Source organism: Lathyrus oleraceus, chromosome 5 (genome assembly GCF_024323335.1).
Source record: "Lathyrus oleraceus cultivar Zhongwan6 chromosome 5, CAAS_Psat_ZW6_1.0, whole genome shotgun sequence".
Classification (NCBI taxonomy): Eukaryota; Viridiplantae; Streptophyta; class Magnoliopsida; order Fabales; family Fabaceae; genus Lathyrus; species Lathyrus oleraceus.
The window spans coordinates 407118705-407138655 of NC_066583.1; the positions used below are offsets into that span (position 1 = coordinate 407118705).

Below are 19951 nucleotides of genomic sequence, written 5' to 3' on the forward strand. Positions count from 1 at the left end.
TCCCGAATATTAGGCTCAAGCTGTAAGAGCTTGTAAGTCATAAATATTCGTCTTCCCTCCAAAACATTCGTAATTATTCGAATCATTTCCTTAAGCAATATTGGGATGAAACAGACTGCCTGGGTGGAATGTCCAGACGTAGTCCCGAGTATTAGACCCAAGCTGTAAGAGCTTGTAGGTCACAAGTACTCGTCTTTCAAACTTCAAAATACCTAATTCCTATCTTAACCTCTTTCAATAAAGATGGAAATGGAACATGGTGTATACCATGCACTCCTGAGGCTAGGATTCGAGATGTATATCTCGCTCATCCAAGTTCTCGCCATTATTCAAAACACATCAAACCAATCAATTTCTTTTCTCGCCGCCGTGCGATTAACACTTCAAACCTTTTCTCAAACGAAAGGTACTTTGTTTCAAAACAATGCAAGGCAATGTTTTTCCACCTGTTTTGGGTAGTCCAACAATGTTTTCGTCGATTTGACACAAAGTAGCTTTCGCTAAAATCGACCAACAAACAAACATTTTTCTACCCAGAACTACGTAAGCCTTGATTTCTCTTTTGAGATACGTAGGAGCAGGATTTTTAAATCTTGTCAGGCCCACTAATAAAAAACTTAGGTTTAGTCCTTCGTTAAAAAATCCAAAAACATTTTCCTCTCTTTTACTCTTTCTTTCCCACCTAATAATTTGAAAAGCCTAACATTTCAAACTAACATTAACGCACACAACTGACCTAATGGTTCCCGTTGAGTACAACGGACGTGAGGGGTGCTAATACCTTCCCCTTGCGTAATCGACTCCCGAATCCTGATATTGGTTGCGATGACCATATCTTATCCTTTCTTTTGTCCTGGGTTTTATCGATATTTCCCCTTTCCTTTTTAGGAATAAATAAAGTTCGGTGGCGACTCTGTTCAGTCCATCATTGTGAGCGTGCGATCGCGCTTCGCTTTGAAGTCGTATCCCCATTTTTTCGAGGTGCGACAGATGGCGACTCTGCTGGGGAATATCAATCCCTAAGTGAGTCAAGCCTAGTTAGGTCGTTTGTGTGCCTTTGTTTGTTTACCTATGTGGCTTTTCTTTATTGTTTTTACTATCTCTATTGTCATATTGATATGAATCTGCTGTATTGGTCCGATTATGGTTTGGTACTTGGATATTCTGATTGCAAACCTTGTGGGAAAGACTTTTTACCCGAGTCTCGAGTAAAAACATAAGATAGGACGAGGTTGAGTAGTGCGGGTCCGCGAGATGTATTTCTCGTTGGGTCGGTACGAGAACCTTACTTAGAGTAGATTCTTGAGAGGATGTTGTCGCTCGGCAAGTAAGTTATCGTAAGCTTCGATATTTTCTTTAGGATCCATGACTCTGAGAACCATTTGTAGAACCTTAGTTCTTTGCCCAACTAGGAAAGATGGTTGCGTAGTGTGGGTCTGCGAGATGTATTTCTCGTTGGATCGATGCGAGAACCTCACTTGGAGTAGATTCTTTAGATGGAGTTGATGCCCGGCAAGTAAGTTGCCGCAGGTAGTAAACAGTCTAATGGGTCCATGACTCTAGGAACTTTTTCAAAAAATCTTAGACCATACCTGGTGAGAACCATGTTCCATACAAAGCAATCAGACTTATCCATGCCTTAAGCCTATTGAACCTATACAAAAAAATGCATTACATTCATACATTGCATCAGCATCATAAAAAAGCAAGCTCTTAGTTGTCTCTTATTTGTTTCAGGAATTGAGGACTTGAAAATGACAACTTCAATAAGACACACTTTCACGCTTAAGTACAAGGAACCTAAGTTGGACAGTCTGAAGGGTTTGATCTCTGATTTGTCTCTCAGCAGACGTGATGAGTTTGGAAAAAGCTATGGGAAAATTTTGAGCCTTCTAAATAAGAAAGTTGACTATGGAATTATCGGCTCTCTGGCACAATATTATGATCCACCTCTGCGTTGTTTCACATTCGCTGATTTCCAGCTAGCTCCTACTTTGGAAGAAGTTGAGAGGATCGTGGGACTCAAGTTGAAAGATTTTAATCCGTTCCCAAAGCTCGAAGAAGATATGGGCCCAAAGAAGATAGCTTCGGCCCTAAGTATCAATGTCCCGACTGTTCGAGACAATTGGGCTGAAAAAGGGGGTTGCAAAGGTTTTGCCGCGATGTTTTTGGAGGATTTAGCTCTAAAGTTCAAGAAAAGTGGAAACTGGAATGCATTATATGTTGTGGTGGCTTTATTGATCCATGGGATTGTGCTCTTCCCAAATGTTGAAAAATTTGTGGATCAAGTGGCCATAGAAGTCTTTCTCTCTGGCAATCCAGTACCATTTCTCTTAGCTGATGTTTACTACGCCCTTCACGCTCGACATGAAAAGAGGGGTGGAGTGTTGTTGTGTTGTGCTCCGTTGCTTTACACTTGGTTCATGCAACACATGCCCGAAGAAGGTCCTTTTGTGGCAAAAGAACTTAAGTCTCCCCAGAAATTAGTTTCTCTCACCGCAAGGTCCATCAGATGGTATATCCGAGAGTAGGAAACCCCAGACATTATAGTCAGCTGTAGGGAATTTCCTAATGTACCGTTGTTGGGTACCAAGGGTTGCATCAACTATAACCCTATGTTATCTCGATTACAACACGGTTACTCCATGGATGGTCCTCCTGACGCAAAGGACTTACAGCCATTTGTGCTCTCTGACATCCAAGCAAGCAATCCTAATGTAAGAGCAGTACGAAAGGCTTGGTTAAAGGTTGTAAGAATGGGTAAAGAGTTTGGAAAGAGAAACATTCTTGCCAAAGAACCTTACACGCAATGGGTGAAAGAAAGAGTTGAGAAAATCCAGTTGCCATATATCTTAAAGGCTCCAGCTTTTCCTAAAACTCCTGAGCCCGAGCCCATACTCCCTGAGGACATGGAGAAACTCGTTACTAAGGTTAAGGAGCTCGAAGTGGAGAATGCCGAATTACGAATTTAGATGAACCGAGTTATCTTGGAAAATCAGAATTTGAAAGAGGAACGTAAAGGAAAAGCCCAAGAACTTGAGGATAGCAACAAGAGAGCTAGGCTATTGGAAGACCAGAAAGATGATCTTGATCATATCCTATTGGGTTCCACATCAGTGATCCGAACCAGGAAGGAAGAGCTCAAGAAAGCTGAGTATAGGATCTGTGAGTTAGGGAGACTGTTGGATAAATCTCTTATGGATAAGAAAGAAATTAAGCTCGACTTTGAGGCACAGATCCGTGACTTGAGGAACGCTCTGAAGAAGTGTGAGGAAAAGTTGTCTCGCGAGATCCTTCAAAAGGAAGAAGCTGAAAGAAACTGTCACCATCTCAGGTACCAGTTGGAAGAAGCTACAAGGAGGTTCGCAGTTTTGGAGAGCCAAGAGGGTGATGCAGCCTACTTACTCCTGAAGAATGATTGTGTGTACTGGAAGAGGTTGTACAGAGAAGCTAGAGCAACCTTAGATGAAGATCAAAAGGTCATCAAGGAACTCCAAGAGCTCTATGTTGAATGGAATGGCAAGTTCCGCAACTTGGCTAGGTTTGTTAACCTCAACATGTTGGAACTCCCAGAAAAACTCCAGGAAGCGGATTGGTGTATGTGTCCAGAAAACACGCCTCCTCAAGTTTTCAACTTCGTCAAGTTTATCAAGAAGATGATGAATGAGCTCACCACAGATCTGGCTACGATCTTAAGAGCTGAGATAGAACTTAAGTTTACTTGTACTTGAATTTGAATTGTTGGTGTTTAAATCTTTTTGTATTCGAATCATGTGTACTTGAAGTTAAATCTCTTTGTATTCGAATTTGATTTTAATTAATGAAAGTTGTCATTTTGGGTCTCAATTATTACATGTTATTCTTATATTCTAACATTGCTTGAACAAATAAAAAAGATAACTAAGAGTTTTGCAAACAAATGCATCCATACATGCATTCATACATTTTCAAAAAAAAAAGAGTCTCACTCCGCCCTTTCTTCCATCAGTTTCATGCTGAATTTTCAACACCAGTATAATACTCGCGCCAGAGCAAGACAGAGAATGGCTGAACAAGAACAAGAGAGCGCCCAAGTTAGAGCTGAACTAGACGAAATCAAAGGAGGCATGTCCCAGATGCGAGAGATGCTGCAAGCTTTAACCTTCAGGTTTGAGGTTCCGCAGACGACCGTGATTTCAGAGATCACGGGCCCAGCAGTGGAAGTCCCACCTCAAAGGACGTTACCCTCAACCCTTCCTCCATATGGGCTACCTTATGACTTCGTCCCCCGAGCGGAGGTGGTGCACGACATGGGGCAATCTGTCCAACAAGCCGTGCCATTACCGGTTCACACTGAGGCACGTCCAGTCATCCATACCGTGGTTCCACCAACCGCCTATGCTAGGCATGTTCCTCATTATGAAGATCAAAACCACATGTATCAGACTGTCGACTCAACTGTTGCTGGTGACGAGGTAAGGTTTGAGGATTTCAGAGAGGTAAAGGAGAACATGCAGCTCCTTGAGAAGAAGTTCCGGGATTTAGAGGGTGACCACGTCTTTGGATCTGCTGCCAAAGAAATGTGCCTTGTGTCCGGTTTGGTGATTCCGGCCAAATTCAAAACTCCAGACTTCGACAAATACAAGGGGCATACTTGTTCGAAAAGCCATCTCATCATGTACTACCGAAAAATGGCTGCACACGTGGAGGATGACAAGCTGATGATCCATTGCTTTCAAGACAGTTTGAGTGGGGCTCCTTCCAGGTGGTATTTGAGTCTGGATCAGAATAGGATCAGGTGTTTCCAAGACCTGTCAGATGCGTTCATAAAACACTACAAGTATAACATGGATATGGCGCCTGATAGAAGACAGCTGCAGAGCATGTTCCAACATGATAAGGAGTCCTTTAAGGAGTATGCTCAAAGATGGAGGGAATTGGCTTCTCAGGTTGAACCACCTCTTGCTGAGAAAGAATTGGCCGAACTGTTTATCGACACTGTCCAACCCCAGTTCTACGAGAAGATGGTTGGAAGTGCTTCCTTGGGATTCTCCGAGCTTGTTGCTATAGGAGCTCGTGTTGAATATGGTGTAAGGAATGGCAAGCTGGCGGCTGTAGCTGGAACTTCAAATGCTAATCCAAAGAAGTTCTCTGGAGGGTTTCCTAGAAAGAAGGAAGGGGAAACAAATGTTGTGACTGTTGGTCAAGGAAGAGCTCCTCCAAGAAGGAGACCACAACAGTACCCACCTCAGCAATATGTTCAACAACCAGTTCCCTATCAGCAACCCATGTATCCTGTCCAGTATGCTCCGCAACCATACGTGGCTGCCGTGACGCCCGCATTCAATTAACAACCTGCTCAGGCTTATCAAGCGCCTCCAGCTTATCGACCAGCTCCAGTTCAACAACTTGCTGCGGCTCCTCCAGCTTATCAACAAACACCAGCAGCTCTTGTTTATCAACAACCGAGAGCGCAAGCGCCGAGGCAGAATGCTCAGAACCAAAATAGGAGACAAGGGGAGAGGGTGACCTTCAATCCAATCCCAATGTCCTACACTGAGTTGTATCCTTCCCTATTGCAAAAGGGGTTGGTGGTTCCCAAACCTTTGGGACCTCCACCTGACCGTCTTCCTCCATGGTACAACCCTAATGCATACTGCCCTTTTCATGAAGGTGCCCCCGGGCATGACCTAGAGGGCTGCTACGCTCTGAAGCATAGGGTTCGTGAGCTAATTGAGAGCAAGATCTTGTCTTTTAAGGACATGGGACCGAATGTGAAGAACAATCCCCTTCCTCCCCATGGAAATCCTGAAGTCAACGCCATTGAAGACGCTTCTGTTGGTGTTACGGTTGAGAAGGTGGAGGATGTAAAGACTCCTTTGGTGGCATTCCATGCCCGATTGGTGGAAGCTGGCCTGGTTAATATTGATCATGACAACTGTGAAGAGTATTCCACACACCCAAAGGGATGTCAGGTGGTACGAGACAACATTCAAGATCTGATGGATAAAGGAGTGCTTCAAGTCTCCAGTGTTGCAAAGAACGAAGACGTGTTGGTAATTGAACCTTGTTTCAATTTACCTGAACCAGTTGAAATCCCATATTATAGTGGTGGAATGGTCCCGGTGAACAGTAAGTCGTCACCTGTCGAGATATGTATGCCCGCGCCTTTTCCCTACGAGAGCACCAAGGTTGTACCTTGGAAATATGAGATTACCGCTGTAGACAAGGTAGCTGATGGAAGTTCAGACGCTGAAGTGACAAAAGCTGTAAGTGAAGACGTCACCAATATTGCAGGAATGAGCAGAATGACCCGTAGTGGTCGAATCTATACGCCTGAATTCAACGTGACTCCTCAAGGGCCGACCAAGGAATCAACAGTTGTAGCTCCCTCTAAAGAACCCGAAGTGGTTCAATCCGAAGATGCTGTTGAATTCTTGAAGTTGATCAAGAAAAGTGACTACAAGGTTGTGGACCAGTTGCATCAAACACCATCTAAGATCTCTATTCTGTCCTTGCTACTGAACTCCCAAGCCCATAGGGAGGCTTTGTTGAAGGTTCTTGCTCAAGCTCATGTAACACAAAGCATAACAGTTAACCAATTTGATGGAGTTGTGGCAAATATCACAGCTTGCAATACTTTGAGCTTCAGTGGAGAAGAATTACCTGAGGATGGACAAAATCACAACCGTGCCCTCCATATCTCGGTGAAATGCAAAGATGATGCTTTGGCTAGAGTGTTGGTTGATACTGGATCTTCTCTGAATGTTATGCCAAAGAGAACACTCGCCAAGTTATCTTATCAAGGACCAGCTATGAAGCCTAGTGCCTTGGTAGTGAAAGCTTTTGATGGTTCCAGGAGAACCGTGATTGGAGAGGTTGAATTGCCCATATTGATTGGCCCTCACGTATTCCCGATTAATTTCTAAGTCATGGATATTAATCCAGCGTATAGCTGCTTACTGGGACGTCCCTGGATTCATGCTGCAGGGGCAGTTACCTCCACTTTACATCAAAAGATGAAGTTTGTAGTGGACAATCAATTAATCATCATTTTTGGAGAGGAGGACTTTGTGGTCAGTCACCTTTCATCCTTCAGATACATCGAGGCTGATGAGGACGCTTTGGAAACTTCTTTCCAAGCTCTTGAAATAGCCAATGCCACTTTTGTGGAAATGAAGGACCCTGTTGGGAAAGCTTGTTCATCTTTCGCTTCTCTGAAAAGCGCAAAGTCTAGTATCGAAGGAGGAAACCCTGAAGGTTGGGGTCAACTTATTGATATTCGTAAGAAGCATGATAGCTTTGGTCTGGGATATGTGCCTTCCGCTGTGATAGGAGCCCAAGTCCCTATAAAGGACAACATCCGAAGCATCCAGGAAGTATTCCTTAGCACAGGATTCATTCATGGAGATCAGGTCAATGCAATTGAAGACAGCACCGCAAATGAAGATGAGCCATGTTTGGTTTACCGGTGTGAGACAACTTTGAACAACTGGAAGGCGGTTGAGATCCCCGAAATTTTTCCTTTGTCAAAGTAATAATTGTTGTTTTTTCCTTTCAAATCCTTAGCTCTGCCCAAGGCTAATGGATCATGTTGTAGGGCCCCTTTTCATTTTCAAATAATCATTATCAGTGAATAAAAGACATTTTGTTAAATTCTTATTCATTTACTCAGCTTTCTCTTAAGAAAATGGCAATCTTTTCAAAAACAAAAAAAAAACTTTTCATTTATGCATTTTTTATTTTTACTTTTCTAAAAGAAATCAATCATTCAAACATGCAGAATAAACGATAACCTCGTTGAATCCAATGACTTTACTACCTCTCATAACTTTGACTCCCCTATCTACCAAGCCGAAGAAGAGGGTGAAGAAGATTGTTACATCCCCGACGAATTGGCAAGGCTGCTCGAGCACGAGTCCAAAGCCCTTCAGCCACATGAAGAACCGGTGGAAACAATCAACCTTGGCACAGAGGAAGAGAAGAAAGAAGTCAAAGTCGGTACCACGCTTGAAGCAAGCATCAAGGAGAGATTAGTTAAGCTGCTACAAGAATATGTGGATGTGTTTGCGTGGTCATACCAGGATATGCCAGGTCTAGACACCGACATCGTTGAGCACAAGCTCCCGCTTCAGCCAGAATGCCCGCCAGTAAAACAAAAACTCCGAAGAACAAGACCAGATATGGCTCTGAAGATTCGTGAAGAAGTCAAACGACAATTTGACGTTGGTTTTCTCGCAGTGGCGAAGTACCCACAATGGGTAGCTAACATTGTACCTGTGCCTAAAAAGGATGGCAAGGTGAGGATGTGTGTTGACTATAGGGATCTGAACAGAGCTAGTCGAAAGGACGATTTCCCTCTACCACACATTGATACTCTAGTAGATAACACTGCAAGATTTGCTGTCTTCTCCTTTATGGACGGTTTTTCGGGATACAATCAAATCAAGATGGCTCCAGATGACATGGAGAAGACCACTTTTATCACCCCTTGGGGGACTTTTTGCTACAAGGTAATGCCTTTCGGTCTCAAAAACGCTGGGGCAACTTACCAAAGAGCTATGGTCACTCTTTTCCATGATATGATGCACAAGGAGATAGAGGTCTATGTTGACGACATGATCGCTAAATCTCAGAATGAAGAAGATCATATGAGCCATCTGAAGAAGCTTTTTGAACGCCTCAGAAAATTTAGATTATGATTAAACCCTGCAAAATGCACATTTGGTGTCCGTTCAGGGAAGTTGCTTGGTTTCATCGTTAGTCAAGGAGGAATTGAGGTGGACCCTGACAAGGTCCGAGCTATACAAGAAATGCCTGCTCCACACACCGAGCGAGAAGTCAGAGGTTCCCTTGGACGTTTGAATTACATCTCAAGGTTTATCTCGCACATGACGGCCACGTGTGAGCCTATCTTCAAGTTGCTTCGAAAGGATCAAGCTGTTGAATGGAATTCTGATTGTCAAAATGCTTTTGAGAAGATTCGCCAATACTTGCAAGAGCCTCCTATTTTGATTCCACCTGTCCCAGGAAAGCCATTAATCATGTATATGATTGTGCTTGAAGGGTCAATGGGATGCGTGTTGGGGCAACATGACGAAACTGGTCGGAAAGAACATGCTATTTACTATCTGAGTAAAAAGTTTACCGATTGTGAAAGTCGATATTCACTTTTGGAGAAAACCTGTTGTGCGCTAGCATGGGCCGCTCGTCGTTTGAGGCAGTACATGATTTGCCATACTACTTTGTTGATCTCGAAGATGGATCCAATAAAATACATCTTTGAGAAACCTGGCTTAACGGGAAGACTTGCCCGTTGGAAGATGCTTTTGTCCGAGTACGACATCCAGTACGTAACCCAGAAGGCAATTAAGGGAAGTGTGTTAGTAGAGTATCTTGCTCACCAACCAGTCGAAGACTATCAGCTATTGAAGTTTGATTTCCCCGATGAGGATATAATGGTGATAAAGGATTGTGAGATCCCAGACCCAGAGGAAGGACCAGAACCAGGATCTCGATGGAAGCTCGCATTCGATGGTTCCTCCAATTACAGTGGTCATGGTGTGGGAGCTGTTTTGATGAATCCAAATGGTGGCTTTACCCCTTTCACAGCAAGGTTGAGCTTTGATTGTACGAATAATGTCGCAGAATATGAAGCTTGTATCCTTGGTCTTGAAGCTGCAATTGATCTCCGAATCAAGATCCTTGAGGTGTATGGAGATTCAGCCTTGGTGATCTATCAAGTCAAAGGAGAATGGGAAACTCGCGATGCGAAGCTGATCCCGTATCGCGCTCATGTTGTGAAGATGATAGAATACTTCGACGATATCACTTTCCATCACATCCCAAGGGTAGAAAATCAAGTGGCTGACGCTTTGGCAACATTAGCATCAATGTACCAAGTCAGATTCCATAATGAAGCTCCGCTTATTCGAATCGAACGAAGAGATGAGCCTGCTTACTGTCAGCTGATTGAAGAAGAAACTGATGGTAAACCATGGTTTCATGATATCAAGCGATATCTTCTAAGTCAAGAGTATCCAGAAGACGCTACATTGTTGGATAAGAAAACTCTAAGGAGGTTATCGTCCAAATTCTTTTTGAGCAATGACGTGCTTTACAAGAGAAACCATGACATGGTTCTACTCAGATGCGTGGATAGACACGAAGCAAACATGTTAATTAAGGAGATTCATGAAGGATCCTTTGGAACCCATGCTAATGGACATGCCATGGCGAAGAAGATTTTGAGAGCTGGCTATTACTGGTTGACCATGGAATCTGATTGTTTCAGCTATGCTAGAAAATGTCATAAATGCCAAATTTATGCTGATAAGGTGCATGTACCGCCAACACTGCTGAATGTTTTGACATCACCTTGGCCTTTTTCAATGTGGGGCATCGACATGATTGGTGCTATAGAACCTAAGGCTTCCAATGGTCACCGCTTCATCCTGGTTGCCATTGATTACTTTACTAAATGGGTAGAGGCTGCTTCCTACACCAATGTGACGAGACATGTGGTTGCTCGCTTTATCAAGAAAGAGATTATCTGTCGCTATGGAATCCCAAGCAAGATCATCATCGACAACGGTTCAAACTTGAACAATAAGACAATGACAGAATTATGTGAGAGTTTCAAGATTGACCACCATAATTCTTCTCCCTACCGTCCAAATATGAACGGTGCTGTTGAAGCTGCCAACAAAAATATCAAGAAGATCCTGCAAAAGATGGTGAAAACTTATAAGGATTGGCACGAGATGCTACCCTTTGCTTTGCATGGATACCGGACCTCAGTCCGCACTTCAACAGGGGCAACCCCATTCTCCTTAGTGTATGGAATGGACGCAGTTCTCCCAGTCGAAGTAGAGATACCTTCAACGAGAATATTGATGGAAGCCAAGCTAGACGAAGCTGAATGGATCCAGAACAATTATGATCAACTCAACCTCATTGATGAGAAGCGGATGACCGCTCTGTGCCATGGACAAATGTACCAACAACGAATCAAGAAGGCATTTGACAAAAAGGTCCGTCCTCGAGAGTTCAAGGAAGGAGATCTCGTGCTCAAGAAGATCTTGCCAGTACACAAAGATTCACGTGGGAAGTGGACTCCCAACTATGAAGGGCCATACGTTGTAAAGAGAGCATACTCTGGAGGTGCTCTATTTCTCACAACTATGGATGGCGAAGAGCTCAGTCACCCTGTGAACTCTGATGCAGTCAAAAGATATTATGCCTAACAAATCCCGGTGGACTGAAAACCCGAAAGGGCGGTCCAGGCAAAAGTTAGGGATAAAAAAAATGGTAGCTCGTTAAGTCGAAAACCTAAAAGGGCGACTTATGCAAAAAAGAGCGTCCCGGTGGATTGAAAACCCGAAAGGGCGATCCAGGCAAAAGTTAGGGACAAAAGGCATAGACTGCATCGGTTGTCACTGATCAACACAGAAGAGCTAAAAATGGAAGATCAACCTAGTTACTCCCTTCAGAAGCGAGGTCTCGTGGAGTCATTGTTATTAGGGATAGTAGTAGTCATTGCGATTCAATGTAAACCTTTCCCTATTGCCATTTTCAAATTTGTAACATTCCATGGGGCTACGCCATTTGCGTGCTACCATTCTTGAATAAATACAAGTTTGCCCATCAAATTCTATCATTTGTTGTTTTTCTCTGATTTTCTTTGTTATGCAAAATGTCATTTATTTGTTAATAATGAAATTTTGAACTCAAAAAAAAAGATTTTTTCAACATATTGAGAAACACAATTTTGCTTTGACATGTGGAAATATTAAAAGGAAATCTTTCGTCTTTCCCCGCAAGTCTCAAGTTGCAAGACTCCCCTTGGATGATCAACATCTATCTCCAGAGAGCACAAATTTATCATTCTCTGGAAGGATTATTGGGCCAGTTGTAACTGTTCAGCTTGATAGATCCTCCTTTGATGCATTTACTCACTCCTTCGGTTGAGTTATTGGTGTTGAGGATTCAGTACCTCCATAAAGCTTTCCCTAATTTCCAATTTGTATATTGTCAGCATTTGCATTTCATGATCATCCATACATCACGCATATAAGCAAAATCCAAATCATGCATAGCCGAAATGTACTTCGTGCTCATTTTGCATTGACCTAGGTCTTGTTGTTGATCCTATATCCTTTGACCTCTAATTCCGGTTTGTCTTTGGTGCCCTTAAACCAACACCCGGTTTTCGCAGTCATTTTCAAAGTCCAATTGTTGTTGGCACGTACAGAAAGTTTAATTACCCTGTCTTTCCTGATGGTTCCGTGAAAGTCATGTATGACTTATCATTTTGAGGAATTCCCAAAAGCTTGGAGGTCTTCGTGTTAGAAAACTCCAATGATGTTCCTTTGTATGTTTTCCAATATCAGCAGGTCATGTATGAATTTGTTGTTGAAGTTTTCTTTGGGTTTTTCCAATATTCTCAGGTCATGTATGAACCTATTGGTAAAACTCCCTTTGATTTTTTTTCCAAGTGATGTCAGGTCATGTATGAACCCATTGATGAAACTTGCTTTGTATGTTTTCCAATATTCTCAGGTCATGTATGAACCTACTGTTGAAAATTCTTTGAATAGTCAAGTGTTGTCAGGTCATGTATGAACCTGTTATTGAAAATTCTTTGAACGTTCCTGTTTTGTCAGGTCATGTATGAACCTGTTGTTCAACTTTTATTTCAGTTCTACCAGGTCATGTATGAACCTGTTGCTGAGCTTTTTGTTCCAATGTTGTCAAGTCATGTATGAACTTGTTGTGGAAGTTTTCTCAAAAGGTTCAAGTTTGTCATCTGGTCATGTATGAACCTGTTGATATACTCTTTTCGAATTTTTCTGAGTTTGTCAGGTCATGTCTGAACCTGCTGTCAGAAAATTCTTTGATTGCCCCAGCATTGTGAGGTCATGTATGAACCCGTTGCTGTTAAGCCTTTATTCCAATACTACTAGGTCATGTATGAACCTGTTTTGGAAGAATCTTTTTCTTTGATTATTCCAATGTCATCAAGTCATGTATGAACTTGTTGTGGAAATTTTCTCAAGGTATTCAAGTTTGTCATCAGGTCATGTATGAACCTGTTGATATACTCTTTTTGGATTTTTCTGAGTTCGTTAGGTCATGTCTGAACCTGCTGTCAAAACTTCTTGATATTCTCCAGCATTGTCAGGTCATGTATGAACCTGTGGCTGAACCTTTTATTCCAGTGTCGGCAAGTCATGTATGAACTTGTTGTGGAAATTTTCTCAAAGTATTCAAGTTTGTCATCAGGTCATGTATGAACCTGTTGATATACTCTTTTTGAACTTTACTGAGTTTGTTAGGTCATGTCTGAACCTGTTGTCAGAAATTCTTGATATTCCCCAACATTGTCAGGTCATGTATGAACCTGTTGTTGAGTTTTCTTTCCAGTATTACCAGGTCATGTATGAACCTATTTTGAAGAATCTTTCTCTATGTTTATTTCAGTGTTACCAGGTCATGTATGAACCTGTTTAGAAGAATCTTTCTCTATGATTGTTTCAGTGTTATCAGGTCATGTATGAACCTGTTGTAGAAATTTTTTCTTATTCGGTTTTAGTAAGTCATGTGTGAACTTACTGCCGAAATCTCTTGTATTCTAAGTGTCGTTCATCGAGTTTCACTTTGAGTACTCTCTAATGTGTGTCTGATTCTCCAGCAGGATTGTTTTCCCCAGCGGGTGGGCTTTTACCATTTGTCTGTCTCCCTGTGGACCATCAGCATTCCCCACAGATTTGGTCTGTCTAGTAGCATGCCCTGTTAAGGATTCACTGTGTCCCTAACAGATAAATTCAAAAAAATAAAGAATCATGCATCCATGCATATCATATCATACCATTTTCATTTTTCAGGTTCAAAATCTGGGTCTCCAAGATATTTAACCATCCCCCACTGCGATCCAATGAAAAAGTGTTGTTTCATTTTCTTCTGGTGGAGGATGCTTAAATAGGGGCAACTGTCACACCCCGATTTTGACCCTGATATTCATATAATTAGTTCATTCATTATTTGTTCCTCATGATTTTGTTCCTCTAATATGGTACTCCTTTTTCATGAGCATCAAGTGGTCTCCTTTTCTGTTATGGGTGCACCTTGTCGTGTTGTGCGCATTCAAGGCGAGGTTTTACCGTCAACATGTTTAGATGCGTGGGCGCATTCCGCGTCGGTGGTAATCAAGGAATTTGAGGATTAGTGTGCTTGGATTAGAGTATGTGGTCAAAAATATTAGTCATGAAAAGCTTTTATGAACATTATTTGATTCAAGAAGATTCCAGTGGTTTACCATGTTTTAAGGGAGAATCATTATCATGTGAGTTTTTCAAGAGGGACCAAGCATGGTTATCGTCAGAATCAAGTTCGGTCATCCTTTATTTGCATGGATTTTAATAGATAATTCAAGGGAAACACAAAAGGAGTCTCAATCATGTTCTATAATTTGGTCTTGATATTGGGATTTAAATCTAAAGGGAACATTAGGGTTTTCCGCCGTTGTCGACCATTGAATAAGGTTGAAATGTCAGCTGGATGTACAACAGTTGTGGATTTTGATGCGGCAAAGGATGGATGCCTTGGAATTTTGACAATTGGCAGTTCTGCTAAAAAACATTCAGATTTGACAGGGTTTATACACCAAAAGATGATCAAGTTAATGTTTTTGCTGATGCATCATCGATGGTAATCTCTGTGCTGGATGGCTACAATGTCTGTATATTTGCTTATAGACAAACCGGAACCGGTAAAACATTTACAAGAGAAGGTGAGCGGCTACCATTCAGAAAAGGAGAAGAGAGCTGAAAAACCCTAATTTCTAGAGGAGGAGCGGCTACCATTCAAAGAGAGAACAAAGGAGAGGATAAAGACATTTTCGAAATCTCTGTCTCTCCAACACTGTTCACATAGAAAAATAACCCTCCATACTCCACACTTCAGCTCGACCACGACTACTGGCGTAAGCTCCAACTGTTCGCACCAACTATCCGACATCAAGAGGAGCGCTCAACCTTTGGTAATATTCTGAGTGCCTTCCTTTAACATTGTCTTCATTTGCGGTTTATCTTGATGACATTTGTAGTCTTGACAGTATGTTTATTTGGAAATTTTGATTGTTCATTATGCCCTTTAATTGTTTTTTTCCTCTCTTTTCTTTTATTTGAGATTTATGTTTACTGGTATGAGGTTATGTGTTCATTGTTGTACTTTGGTATTCCTGAAGATTGAGTTGGTAACGATGACCGCAATGGTTGTTTCTGCTACTGTTTGCTGTAGAATTTATTTTATTTTATCTCAGTGTCACTTTATAAAACACATACTATTGGACGCAAGGGTATCACAAGGTGATAGGGCTGGTCGAGCGGTAATACTTAGGGTTTGCTTTCCCAGCTTCTTGAGTTCGATCCTGCTGTGTGTTATTCATTTATTTTCCAGTTTGTTTCTTCCTTTTTTTTCTAACTTTCTATTTATTTTATTATTTTTACCATTTCATTTTTTCTAATGTTATTTTATTTTTAATCATTTATATCTTATATATATATTCTTCTTTTATTATTTTATTTTTTTATTTCATTTTGTTCTCACTTTTCAACTTTAGCTTTTATTCTTTCGCCGCTATTTTATTTTTATTTGTTAAACATCGATTTTAATTTATGGATTCAACCATTTCCATGTTGTTTATCCATGATTTATTTTTATTGATATATCGATAGCATTTCGCCGCGTTTCGATTAATCGCATATGACATTTCGATCATTGTCAACATGCGCAAACCGGCTTTGGGCACATTATTTAGGTTTTGTGTGTCCCTCAATTTCCATCCGTGCAAAATCCCGATTTTACCTTTTTTTGATTTAATTTTCGAGTGTTTTGTATATATAACTTGTTGTATTTATTTTCTTCACATGTCTTACTCTTGGGCCTTCTTACAATGAGCTCTTAAGCAACATCAACTTAACTTCCAATAATTTCAAACCTCGGTACTTTAATTGTTTTAATTTAATATTCAAATCATTTTCTAAATAAAACGTGAAGAAAAAGATTACCTGGATGGAATGTCCAGTCGTAATCCCGAATATTAGGCTCAAGCTGTAAGAGCTTGTAAGCCATAAATCTTCGTCTTCTCTCCAAAATAGTTATGAATATCTAAACCATTTTCTTAATAAAGTTGGAAGAAAAAGATTACCTGGATGGAATGTCCAGTCGTAATCCCGAATATTAGGCTCAAGCTGTAAGAGCTTGCAAGCCGTTAATATTCGTCTTCTCTTTAACACTCAAATATTCAAATCATTTTTCTAAATAAAACATGAAGAAAAAGATTATCCTGGAGGGAATATCCAGTCATAATCCCGAATATTAGGCTCAAGCTGTAAGAGCTTGCAAGCCATAAATATTCGTCTTCTCTTTCACACTCCAAGATTCAAAACCTCTTCTTAATAAAGTTGGAAGAAAAAGATTACCTGGAGGGAATATCCAGTCGTAATCCCGAATATTAGGCTCAAGCTGTAAGAGCTTGTAAGTCATAAATATTCGTCTTCCCTCCAAAACATTCGTAATTATTCGAATCATTTCCTTAAGCAATATTGGGAAGAAACAGACTGCCTGGGTGGAATGTCCAGACGTAGTCCCGAGTATTAGACCCAAGCTGTAAGAGCTTGTAGGTCACAAGTACTCGTCTTTCAAACTTCAAAATACCTAATTCCTATCTTAACCTCTTTCAATAAATATGGAAATGGAACATGGTGTATACCATGCACTCCTGAGGCTAGGATTCGAGATGTATATCTCGCTCATCCAAGTTCTCGCCATTATTCAAAACACATCAAACCAATCAATTTCTTTTCTCGCCGTCGTGCGATTAACCCTTCAAACCTTTTCTCAAATGAAAGGTACTTTGTTTCAAAACAATGCAAGGCAATGTTTTTCCACCTGTTTTGGGTAGTCCAACAATGTTTTCGTCGATTTGACACAAAGTAGCTTTCGCTAAAATCGACCAACAAACAAAGATTTTTCTACCCAGAACTACGTAAGCCTTGATTTCTCTTTTGAGATACGTAGGAGCAGGATTTTTAAATCTTGTCAGGCCCACTAATAAAAAACTTAGGTTTAGTCCTTCGTTAAAAAATCCAAAAACATTTTCCTCTCTTTTACTCTTTCTTTCCCACCTAATAATTTGAAAAGCCTAACATTTCAAACTAACATTAACGCACACAACTGACCTAATGGTTCCCGTTGAGTACAACGGACGTGAGGGGTGCTAATACCTTCCCCTTGCGTAATCGACTCCCGAACCCTGATATTGGTTGCGAATGACCATATCTTATCCTTTCTTTTGTCCTGGGTTTTATCGATATTTCCCCTTTCCTTTTTAGGAATAAATAAAGTTCGGTGGCGACTCTGTTCAGTCCATCATTGCGAGCGTGCGATCGCGCTTCGCTTTGAAGTAGTATCCCCATTTTTTCGAGGTGCGACAATGATGAAGCCAACATGCTGGAGCAAACAAGACACCCCACAGGGGGTTGCTGCTGCTGCTAGAGGAGGTCTAGCAATTAACTACAGGCGTGAATTTATGTCTGAAAAGAGGACTTATATCTCTGAAAACTATTGGGGAAAGAACCCCATGTCGAGGACTCAATGGAGACGTTTTTAGAGGCGTAAACAGACCGAAAGAGAAGCTGCAAGAGGCATGACCAGCGAGGCGAAGGAGGGGAAGAAAATTGTTGTGAAAGTCGACACAGCCGCGAAGGAACGAATAAGGGAATACGTCCGTCAACCAACTGAAAGGTGTTCTAAAGAAGTGATTGATGATTTCAATTCAGAATCTGAAGCAAGTCTCGACATCCTGGTCAACGTGGTGTCGATGTTACCACAAGAATACAAGTGTGTGACTGAAGTCGAAGGGTCGGTGGACAATGCTGACGCTGAAGAAATGGCTTTGCACCAACCAAGATGTTATTTTGTGTTGAACGATGGCTCTGCTGAAAGCTAAGAGGCAGTGTTCGAAAGGCCAACGATGAACATGAAAAATCATTTGAAACCACTACTGAAAGGGGCAAAAGTGGAAGGCATAACGGTCAACAAAGTTCTGGTCGATTGTGGTGCTACAGTTAACATCATGTCGCACCATATTTTGAGGATGATTAGTAAGTATGATACCGACATCAGATCTAATAACGTGGTTTTGTCAGACTACGGAAGAAAGACGAAAAGCACCATGGGAGTGATTATGGTGAATGTCACAGTGGGTTCAGTAACCAGGCCAACACTATTCATGGTGATAGATGCTAAGCCAAGTTACAACTTGTTATTTGGCAGGGAGTGGCTACATGGCTTTGGAGCTGTACCATCTTCAGCACACCAAAGGCTGGTGATTTGGAGAGGAGATGGGGTGGCCGAAAATATCGAAGCCGACCAAGGGTACTTTATGGCCGACGTGAATAATGTCGGCAATAAGGAGTTTGAAAGAAAGTTGGCCAATATCTCTCCCTGCTTCCCAGCTGAGGATGTATATGCTAATATAAGTGAAGCCTTCGTCTCTCTAACTCTACATGAGACTCACGGCTTCATTTGGGATGTGGAACGCCTAGATGATCCACCCTATACAGGTATCCGGCCGACAGGCTGGGGGGACGTCAATGATGATGTTTGAGTTAGAAGCTCTACGAATGATTTCGGCATACATTGCCGAGAACAAAATAAAGTCGGCTTTAGAGGCTGAAGAAAATATGGTTGCTGAAGCCTGTGTGTTGAATAAAGAAGGGCATATGGCCGTTGGGCCAGAACTCCCAGACAAGCCATCTTTGGCCAAAAGGAACATCGATATGCAGCGTCTGGATTGCATTTATGACAATGAACCTTTAGGGTTTGAAAAAGACCCCAAGGCACCAGAGAAAATCCGACCAAAAGACCCCTTGGAAGAAGTCGACCTTGGCGAGAATGGCGAGAAAAGGGCAACATATATAAGTGCCAACATCGACAAAGAACTAAATTCTGAGGTGATATCCATACTTAAAGAATTTAAAGACTGTTTTGCTTGGGATTATAACGAAATTCCTGGTTTAAGTAGAGATTTGGTTGAATTAAAGCTGCCAATAAAAGCTAGAAGAAAGGCAGTGAAGTAGACGCCCAGGCGTTTCGCCCCAGAGATCATGGCAAAGATAAAAACAAAAGTAGAAAGACTCCTGAAAAGCAAGATTATTCAAACTGCAAGGTATGTCGAATGATTGGCCAATATTATGCCAGTCATAAAGAAAAATGGGTCTTTAAGAGTATGTATTGATTTTAGGGATCTAAATGCTGCCACCCCAAAAGATGAATATGCCATGCCCGTGGCTGAAATGTTGGTCGATTCGGCCGCTGGTTTTGAATATTTAAGCATGTTGGATGGTTATGTTGGATATAACCAAATTTTGATTGCAGAAGAAGACGTGCCGAAGACGGCGTTTCAATGTACAGGAGCCCTGGGGACATATGACTGGGTTGTCATGCCATTCGGTTTGAAAAATTCTGGGGCAACATACCAGAGGGTAATGAACTCAATGTTCCATGATTTCATTGAAGATTTCATGCAAGTCTACATTGATGATATTGTGATACAATCCGATGGTCAACGTACTCACGTCGAACATCTTCGAAAAGCCTTTCTGAGGATAATGAAATGTGGATTAAAAATGAATCCATTAAAGTGCGCTTTTTGTGTGCAGGCGGGTGACTTCCTTGGTTTTGTGGTGCATAAAAAGGGTATTGAAGTAAACCAAAGCAAAACAAAAGCTATTATGGACGTCAAGCCTCCGTCGACCAAAAAGGAGTTGCAATCTTTCCTAGGAAAAATAAATTTTCTTAGAATATTTATATTGAATCTAAGTGGCAAAACAAAAGCATTCTCCCCACTACTTCGACTAAAGAACGAGGATTTCAAGTGGCAGGATGAACACCAAGAGGCTTTTGA

General features: G+C 41.4%; 1 protein-coding gene across 1 annotated transcript; it reads left to right on the forward strand.

Moving 5' to 3' along the window:
- Positions 1-4043: 4043 nt before the first annotated feature.
- Positions 4044-7002, forward strand: LOC127081070 (uncharacterized). Its single transcript, XM_051021358.1, has 3 exons — positions 4044-5300; positions 5343-6686; positions 6928-7002. Exons 1-3 carry the CDS (start codon positions 4044-4046, stop codon positions 7000-7002), a joined length of 2676 nt encoding a protein of 891 aa, XP_050877315.1.
- Positions 7003-19951: the final 12949 nt, after the last annotated feature.

Coding starts and splice junctions, on each gene's coding strand:
- LOC127081070 (XM_051021358.1), top strand. CDS start 4,044: ATGGCTGAACAAGAACAAGAGAGCGCCCAAGTTAGAGCTGAACTAGAC. Junction 5,301..5,342: donor AGTATGCTCCGCAACCATAC/GTGGCTGCCGTG, acceptor CAACCTGCTCAG/GCTTATCAAGCGCCTCCAGC. Junction 6,687..6,927: donor ACCGTGCCCTCCATATCTCG/GTGAAATGCAAA, acceptor ATATTAATCCAG/CGTATAGCTGCTTACTGGGA.